Source organism: Solanum verrucosum, unplaced genomic scaffold, assembly GCF_900185275.1.
Source record: "Solanum verrucosum unplaced genomic scaffold, falcon-dt-bn FXZP01000062.1, whole genome shotgun sequence".
Lineage (NCBI taxonomy): Eukaryota > Viridiplantae > Streptophyta > Magnoliopsida > Solanales > Solanaceae > Solanum > Solanum verrucosum.
Window position 1 is genome coordinate 5019175 of NW_026020477.1, and position 10067 is coordinate 5029241.

A 10067-nucleotide genomic window follows, 5' to 3' on the forward strand; every position below is an offset into this window, starting at 1 on the left:
TATTGTTAAAAATAATAATAAAGATAACCAAAGTAAAATAACAACAATAGTAATCAAATTAAAGAAATAAGAATATGTTAGCATAATAATAATAATATTGGTAAGAGAGCATATAGGTGCTCCAGCCTAGAATCAAGCTCTACTAAAGTCGTTTGACTACCTACTAACAATCTATTCTAATTCTTAACCTTGATGCTCTTCTAACTAGGGTCAAGTCCTTATAAACTAAAAACGTGTCATATCATGTCTAATCATTTCTTCACAATTCTTTCTCGATTTGCTTCTACCTCTTCTATCAGCGTCAAGCTCTCACATCTCCTCACTAGTGCATATATGCTCCTCCTCTTCGCATTCTCAAATCATCTCAGTCTATCTTTGTGAATCCTATCTACTATAGAGACCACTCCCATTTTGCCACATATATCTTAGTTCCTAATTTTATCTCTCCTAATATACCCATCTATAGGGGTGGATATGGTATGACATGATACGGTATCTGAAACTTCGCTATCGTAATTTTGGTATTCGGTTTTTAAAACTATTATATCATTACCGTACCAATTTAATTCGACATGGTTCGACATTTTGAAGTTCAGTTTCGATATTTTGCGGTATGATAAATCGGTAACCATAGTTTGTTCAACTTCGATTAATATATACTCGTATAATAAAACATTATGACTTCAACAATTCAAAAAAAGGTTTTAATTAATGAGTTGTATCATACTAACACATTACACATGTAGAAATATATATCCAAAAGAAATTACAAACAACTCCTTTTGGTAATCAATTACATTTAAATACATTTCAATCAAAATAGAAAAGTCACAACTTCAACTTCTAAACATTTAGTTTATACTAATACTAGGTTACACATTAGTTACTATTTCAATAATATATATATCATGTCCACCCCTACCCACACATTCATCTAAGCATCCTCATTTACAAAAAAAAAATAAAAAAATCTCTATTAATTCACAAATAACTTATTACATCCCACAAACAAAAGACTGGTGCATACTATAGCAAGGATTCAAACCTAACATCTAGCTCCAAGATGTTACTTCTCCCTTGTTATTATTATTATTAAGAAACAATGGAATTGATTTTTTTTTTTAATTTTCTCCCTTCAAGCATTCATATAATAGGGCGAATTACACAAAATATTCATTAGGGTATATTTTCCCTATTTTTTAATACAAAAAATAGCCCACTTAAAAAAAAAGGATTAATATATTACGTGATGACTCTTCTTCGTTGCCGCTGTTGTTGATGCTTGTTCTCAAAATAAAAAATCCACATACCGTAAATGTGAATTATTTCAAGTGAATTATATATTAAAAGAGTCAAATTATTGAGAGAATTTCGTATCTAAAATTTTGGGACTGTTTAGATGTGATTTTGAGTTGATCAAGATTGAATAGGTCAATGTATATGTCATGTATAGTTAAGCTATATTCACCTTTTTGAGTGTATCATAATGTATAGTTAGTGTATAGCTATGTATAGATAAACTATATTGTATAGTCCGTGTTTATTATCTATGACTTTTGACAAGCTATAGTGTATATATAGTCAGTGTATACTTGTATGACTTTTAACAATTTTTTTATGCAATAAAACATGACTATATTTGTTGTAACCTAATTACTTTATTGTATATATTTGAAATTATCCCCACATAATATGCCTAAAATATAGAGGAAAAATAAGTCTAAAATAATCGTGTGGATGTGCTTGGTTGGTCAAATATTTTTTCTAAAATAACACAAGTTCCTTAAAAATGAGGAAAATGACTTTCCTAATGAAATTAATAAAAAAAAAATTACACAAGTGAAGTTCCAAGTTTATTGTCTCCTCCCACCCACTCAATTCCCCCCAACGCCCGCCATCTCTAAACGCCCACTGCCATCCTATTCCACCTCTATAGTATTTTGTTAGATAACATATAAATGCTTTTGGAATAATATTTTCTTGCTTTGTTACCAAATTCTAAAAAATAAGTTAAAAACCCCTTTGCTTTTGAAGAAAACATTTTCCTTTCTACCAAACACATATGCAAGAAATTGACAAAAAGTAATGTTTAAGAAAGCACTATTTAACCAAAAGTTTTTTTTAAAAAAAAGACACAATCTTTAATACACAGATTCATATAGTTTTCCTAATAAATTATCATCTCAACTCAATAATTCGTTTGAAAATAGGACTCTGTGCCAACATGTACAAACTCAATGTCCTTCTAGTTTTTTGATTGGAGTACTTCATTCATCAATTAACTACTTTCTTTATTCACTACCTATTCTATAAAAATCTGATTTTGAAAAAAAATATCAACAAACAAATTAAAAATAAAAGATGAAAAAAAATTCAAAAATAATCTTGAAAGTTGAAGCTTCAACAAATTTTATCAAGGAAGATAACATTTCAAAAAGTTCAAAGGAAAATTTAGATCAATTTGAAATAATGGAATTTGAATATTTTGTGACGTTGTCATATTTGCTTTAAAAATTTATATATAAAAATATAAAAAAACATTTTACACAAAATATATAGAAAACTTGAGGTGGAAAAAACTTGATTTTTAAATTTTTTTGGATCAATTGGCTCAAAAAATTGGCTCCAAAAATAAACTCTAAAATTTAAATAGTCATCCAAATGCATTTATATTTTTGAAATCTAACATTTCATCATTTATTACAAAGTTATCATAGGCAAACATTAAATAAGGGCATAAGGGTAAAATTACCTTATTTCTTAATGCAAGTACAAATAGAAAAGGTGACATATAATATGGGACGGAGGGAGTATAAAAATAACATGAGATGCTGCCACTAGAGAAATAATTTCTTCTGTTTTTACTTATTCTCATCTCATCTATACATGAATATGAATGAATATTTCAGCATAATAATTATTAATTTAAGAGAAATGACAATAAAGAATGACATTCATGATAAATTCAAAATGCATCCCTATGATTAGACTCTTTTCTTCTCCTTGGATATATTTTGTGTTCCTTTAGGCTGCCACTATTCCCAACTTTTCTTGCTTTTGTTCTAGAAGCTGTGTCAATGCACCATCGATCTGAGCGAATACCTCCTGTTTGGAACCAATTCCGTTCACCTAAAAGTCGAAATAACTCAGAAGAGAATGAAAGCAGATTGCCTTTTAAGGTTAGGAGATGAGAATTCATGCGCGCATCTGGTAATAGAGGAATTATAGTTTGTCTTGATCAAGTATGGGAAAGAGAAGAGTGAACGGGAAGGACTATTCACTGATTTGCTTCTACCCTTACCTATAAGTATATTCAAGTTGTTTGGTATAAATCGAGAGAGATTAGCTTTGTTTCATCCAATATGAGAAGGATTCAAGAATTTACTATCTATGGGTACACTGTCGACCTCCTCTTATTATTTTTTTATTTTCGAGGCCACAAGGTGAGGAAGAATGTGAAAGTAATGGATTTGGACTTATGCCTAGTCCAACTTAGCACCGCAGGCATTCCACACCTTGGAAATTTCAAACTTTTGCTGTGTTTCTACCACATCACATATTATCTACTTTCTTTGTTGAACCAAGCCCTAAGGGAATTACGTCCAACATATTCAAAGTACCTAGAACAAGCTATTCGAGGAACAAGATTCATCTTTCTTTTTTTTTTGGTGGGGGAGAAGTGGGGGGAGGTTCGGCTGTTTGAAGTTAAACCATGCAAGGTATTGCTCTAGCTGCTCTTAGTTCTTTTATTGAGTGTAATGATGCCAATCAGGGTGAATATATTTGTTATAGAGCATTGTGCTACTCCATTCCCTAACCAATGATGTGCAAAGAAGTGCATTACTGGAATTAGAGTGGAACTGAAGACCATAAACTCTAGATACATTTAGTTCTTCTTTATTATGTACTAGCAGCTTTGAAATTAGGACAACTAAAAACTCAAAGTGTTACATTGTTGACATGTTAACTAACTACTCTTTCCATGGAGTGGCTTATGATCTTGCAAGATGTCAGTCAATGAATTATTCAAGGCTATATCCAGATTTTACATATTGAGTAATAAGAAACTCGAATAGATTCTTCAATAAGCAAGGAAACACTTAAAACACATAAGAATTGCATTGAGAAAGTAGAGCAACAAACAAGAGCATCTAGGATAAATCAAGGGAAGTGGTAGTTAGAACACTATCATGCAGCCGAGACAATGTTTTATCAAAAAAAAACTGAAACAGCTTCTCATTTATCAATCAAACAGACAGCAGAGCAAAATCCATTGCAGAAGACAGCAGATTATGATCACAACAATATTAGGTAAAAGCTAATGATTTTCTGTGCCTAAATCCTAATTACCAATTACTTGTCATAGAAAATGGCAGGTTTTGATTCTATTGTCTAACCAAAGTTAATTAATGACCAGAAAGGACAGCTAGACGAAATTTATGGTATACTTGAATCAACATTGATTACTTTTTACCATTTCTTAGAGCAAACATTTTACATGTATAATTGAGAATCCATACTTTATTCATGGATCATGATACCGTATTTCTATTTGAGTAAGGTAACACAGAACCATAATACCTCAAAAAATATCAAGCAATAATTTCTGTGGCTTTCATTAGCTATGTAAATTTCAACAGTATTCCATATCCAGAAATTTCATTCTGTAGTTTAAGGTGAAGCAACTTTTCCAGAAGAAGTGTGGCAAAAGGAGTTACCTTGACTGTGATATCTTCATACATTGAGAGAACTGCTTCCACATTTTGATGGTGAGTTTGCAAACGCAATTTTACCTGAAAAGTTAATTATAAGAATGATTAGAGACAAACTAAGCTTATTATAATATAAATATTTGGCGTTAAAGAACATAAACTGAAATTAGAATAAGAAGAGAACATAACAAAATGGTTTAGTTAAAAGAAAAATTGTAGAAACAGCAGCAAAATTTTCAGGTTCAAAGACTGCCTATTCGATTTCTAATTATTTTTACTGTTTTTTTAGAGGGAGGAGGGGGAGTTGGGAGGTGGGTGCGGGGTTGTGAGGAAGAGAGACGAAGCTGAAAAGGGGGATAACTTAATTTAAAAGGTAAACTAATGAGATAAAAGGGAGGCAACTGCAACTGTCAATTCAAAGTCAGATGAGTTCACATTAAGGAATTTGATCAAAAGCTTCGCATCAAACCTACTGCAAATAAGTACTTGGAAAGATAAACAAAGAATGGTAATGTTTTTTTGATAAGTTACTAAAAATGGTAATGGTGATTAATTCATGGACTATACATGCCTTTTCTTCTGTGTCATCAAAGCGCTGAGTAACCCTAGAAGCAATCTCTTCAGTCTCTGGGGGAGAATACTTCAAATGGTAAATTTTCCCTGTTATTGGATCTAGCCTACGGCCAACCACTCTCTCAACAAGAATCTCTTCAGGTACCTATATGCACAATAAAACTTGTGACAGAATGAAGGTTATTTTATAGTGAAACTTACTGGGGTTAAATTCTACTGCAAGAGAAACAAAGGAAAGGTGAAGAAATCTCAAATATGTAAAAGTATCTCTCTAAGTTATGTAAGAATGAAAGAACATGAGGCACATAGCAACAGCAGAACCTCACTTCCAAAAGAATAAAGAGGTCTGGTTGGAAGCCAAATTCTTTGAGTGCTATGGCTTGAGAAGAGCTCCGAGGGTATCCATCTAAAAGCCAACCCTTCTCGCAAGAATCTGGACCATTTAACCGCTCTTTAACCATCTGCACCAGAAGGAGCCACTTATTACCAATCAATAAGATAGTGTGAACTACTGCAGTTTCCAACCAATATAGCATACTAACTTAAGCAGGCAATGCACAAAGTAAACCTACCGTCACAACAATTTCATTTGGTACCAGTTTTCCTTTATCCATGTATTCCTTTGCCTGCTTTCCATTTTCAGATCCTGCAGCAATTTCTGCCCTCAGTAAATCTCCAGCAGCAATATGCACCAAACCATACTGCACACACGACCAAAAGTGGATTGACACAATTTCTCTTCACACATGACTATGTACTGAGGAGCACAGAGGGTATAGGATGCAACTAAAATCAAATGCAAGGCATCACCGTACAATTGCATACCAATTGATGAAAGCAGCAACCAGCACACAAAAGCTAAATTAGTCAAGACAATGGATTGGAAACAACAGGGCCATTGGAGATTGAAGAGCTGAAGTGCAATGGCATGCCAACAAGCCAAGAGGAAATCAGGAATTGGTGCTATTGCTAGCTGTGTTTTTGCCATGGCCACTGCTTTTCTATGGAGAGAAAAGAAAAAAGTAAGATTTCAAAGCTCTAGATATGATGTTGATCACATCTGCAGGGAAATTGTGCTACATCTCCACATCAGAGGTGAACGGCTAGTCAAGTGGAAGCAAGCACTACATGATCTAAATTGTTTTCCTCATCTATAGGCTTAGTTTCATTGTGAAACTTTTTGATGTATTCTGTTTTTTACCATTCCTAGTTCTGGTAGATAGTTGTAAACTGGAGTTGTGCTCTCCAGCCTTTTAGGCTGAACCGGATAGGCTTAGTCTTTGATGTCCTTGTTTTAGTGGTGTGGATAGTCCACATTCGCTCCTGGTCCTCATTGTAGTTTGTACTCACTTTTGTGTATTACTAATAGATATACTGTTTAACAAAAAAAAAAAAGATGCCTTTTTTTTTATAACCAAGAAATCCTCGAGGGTCTGTTGGCACACAGTTCGAAAATCAGTGGATAATGGGCCGCCATTCTACCCTTCTCTACTTAAATGCCAAACATTTGTTTGTGGCAGGATTTGAAGTCGTGCGGTGCGCCTAATCCACATATCATGCCCCATGCTCTTACCACTAGACCAAAGTCCTGAGGGTTAAGGCATAGATAAAGCTTCTTAAGATAACTGAATAAGCATAGGGTAAGTTCTATTAGTTTATGACACCAAGAATCTCCTTCAAAAATATAGTATTTGGCAGACAACGAATTTTTTTAAGCCTACTCTGGATCTAAGCCATTTCCATGTTCCTATGTAGTTTAAAAGATCTAAAGAACTCCAAAAATTCCTGGAGAAACTGTGAGCAAGACACTAGTAAAAGAAGTTTCTGCAAGCAATTAAGTGCATAGCTGAGGCAGGATTGGTCAAGTCCAAGTACATGGCTGTCCAGTAATATGATGCGTGCAAATGATCACGCTGGTGAAAAAAATTAACAGGTGGTTCATGCTTTTGTACCAGCTCGATATTGATAATTGTACACTTGTTGCAGGCACTCAGCTTCATCTGGCTTTCGGATTTGCAAACATCAGAAAAGATACATTGACCAATTGAATAAAAGAGAAACAGAACATTAGTTTGAAAATAAGGATACCAGGCCACAGGCAACAAGTATTCTCTTTTTAATGTGCATTATCTGTCTCGCCCCCAATGCATTTAGCCAACCAGATTGGTGGAGATTCTATTTGCAGAATTACACATGCAAGTGCAAATAATAAGTCAAAACCATATTAATGGCGGCTAATTGTGCGTCCCGGAAGTTCTGTGGTGCATAGGTAAGTTTCCTAGCATCTATGGTCCCTCCTGTACCGCAGAATGCTAGGATGTCCTTCCCTAACCAATCGAGTGGGTATTGGATCCGATGTTGTGATGTTCACACGATTAAATTCCAGTTTCTAGAAGAAAACCTCCCTAGAAAAGAATGTAAAGATTACAATGTTTTAAGGCTCTTGTGAGCAAAGTATGCCAATACTGAAGGTCTACGAGCATAGGTTATGTTTTAAATAAGTTTTCATATGATCTCTACATGTTTATGACCAGAAAATGGACATTGTATAAGGTGTTTAAGTTTCCTAAATTATAATATTTGATACAAGTGCATGTTCTTACAAAAGGCATGTCCCAACTTTTAGAGGCTGTCTATGAGACTCACTATTTTTGACACTCACTCCATTTACCTTGAATTTCAAAAGGTCCAAACATCACACCAGAGTCCATGAGTTGAACACCACTAGATCAGTGGACGCTTCTTTTGTTATTTTCTTTCCTTAATCATCTCAGGCTATGTTCCATTTCTATTTTTTTACAATGCACTCTTTAGGACCTCCATGAATCCCTTTGGTTAGAAATCTAAAACTTATGGAATAAAATTTGAACGATTCCTCTCATTGAGGCTTATTTTGTCAATGCGATGTTTTCGGGGTTTATTTTTGGTGTTGTTCCGTTTTATACATATGTTGCATGGTTAGTGGAAACGCACAGTGTTCCATTTTGCATATGGGATGGCATGGATCTTCAATGTTTGTTTGCAGTTAGTAGATTTGACAGTGTTAAGTATTCGCTCTACAAGCGCTAGGTTTGTCATGTTCTGGTCCCAGTCACAGGACCTCCAATCTTGGGCAGTGACCTCCCTTTATTTGGAAGTTGAAGTTTAATTCACAAGTATTAGGAAAGAATTTATTTTTGGTGTAAAGAGGAAGGGATAGAAGATATTGCACAAATTTTGGATTTTATAGGCACTTTGTAATCTATTAGCCTTTTTGTTTTTTTCTCTTGGTGGAAACCATTTTTTGGAGGTCTCCAGCATATCCTTAATGCTGATGAATACAACATTACCTTTATCAAAAAAAAGAATTTAGACATTATTTCAAGTTGTCTCAACTTGTATCTTGTTTTTCTAACTTCCACTCACAAATCTTCAACCTGCACTAATTTCTTTCCCCCCCAAAAAGCTTTTAGAATAATTCCAGAGCAATCTCAATTTCAGCAAGTTTTATTTCAACTTCAGATAATTCCTTTAGTCAGCTTCATCTCAAAAAAATTTAAATGCACACTAACAATCCTAGATCAACTCATTGGGAAAAGAAAAAATCACTACCTTTTGGGTAATGAGCTCGCATTGTGTTCCTTTCCCAGAAGCAGGAGCACCAGATATCATTATCCTCAAAGGTTCCTTCTTTCTAGCACATCCAAGAACCTAAATTCACACAAAAAAAATAATCAATCATGCCTCAAACCTCAAAATTAGTTCAAATATTCAAATGGGGTTGGAATTTGAAGTTGAAAATACCACAAAACCGGCACCATTTGGCTGGGGAAGTTTCCCGCAATGAGTTCTGATTGGGATTTGATCTGAATGAAGGGAAGAAGATTTAGAAAATGACAAGTGGGAAGTGAAGGGCCGCTGAACAATAGGAGAAGATATTGATGAAGAAGGAAGCTTTTGGGGGTTTGAGGAGATAGCTGTGAAGTTCAAAGAGGAGCAAGAAGCCATGGCTGCTCTTTGCTGTCCCTTCCTATCTCCTCTTCTGCCTGCCTAATGGCTTCAAATTCATGGAGTCAATATTATGTGTTTCTCTTGCAATTTTGAGGAAAATCTTTTGGATATCAGGGGGGAAAAAGACCAAACGGTCCCTTATGTTTTTTATATTTTTTTAAAAGAGAGAAAGATTTAAGTTGTGCCGAATTTTCAAAAAGACACCCTAATTTTACGGCGTTTTATTGCCCCAACAAAGTATTAAATACCCTTGTAAATATAACATTTCGACGCATTTTTTCATCTCGTAAGACGCACGTGATGCTCACATTTTAATTAATTTAATTTAGTTTAAATATTAAATTAACCGACGCGATTCGTTTCAAAAAGAAAAAAATCTTTTTCTTTTCTTTTGTTTACCATTTCTCAGATTGTCTCCTCGTTTTCTTCATTACAGTTTCTGTTGAAGATCATCTGGTTCATTTTGATGAATGATAACAATTTATATTTCATGGCTCGATCTAAATTTTCCTCCATTTTTTCCATTTCTCCTTAGAAGTTCTAATATTTTTCTTAATAATTCGAACTCACAATCTTAAAATTGAATCATATCGAGGGTATCTGTAACACCCCGAAAATTTCTAAGTTAAGATCCAAATCATTCTTGAATTGCATGTAAGGTCGTACTGAGTGATTCTTAACTGTTCAATTCTTTAATGTGGGAATGATTTTGTATATGAATTAAGGTCCCTAGAATCCCCTAGCATAGCGTTGAGATGAAAGGTTCCTTACTGATTTAGTTTTGATATAAGA

General features: G+C 34.1%; 1 protein-coding gene across 1 annotated transcript; it reads right to left on the reverse strand.

Annotated features, from left to right (window-relative positions):
* Positions 1-2834: 2834 nt before the first annotated feature.
* Positions 2835-9348, reverse strand: LOC125809354 (adenylate kinase, chloroplastic). Its single transcript, XM_049489009.1, has 7 exons — positions 9069-9348; positions 8877-8975; positions 5858-5986; positions 5612-5746; positions 5284-5430; positions 4719-4793; positions 2835-3129 (listed from the first exon to the last, which is right to left on the reverse strand). The coding sequence occupies exons 1-7, from the start codon at positions 9270-9272 to the stop codon at positions 3025-3027; spliced, it is 894 nt and encodes a 297-aa protein (XP_049344966.1). The 5' UTR covers positions 9273-9348; the 3' UTR covers positions 2835-3024.
* Positions 9349-10067: the final 719 nt, after the last annotated feature.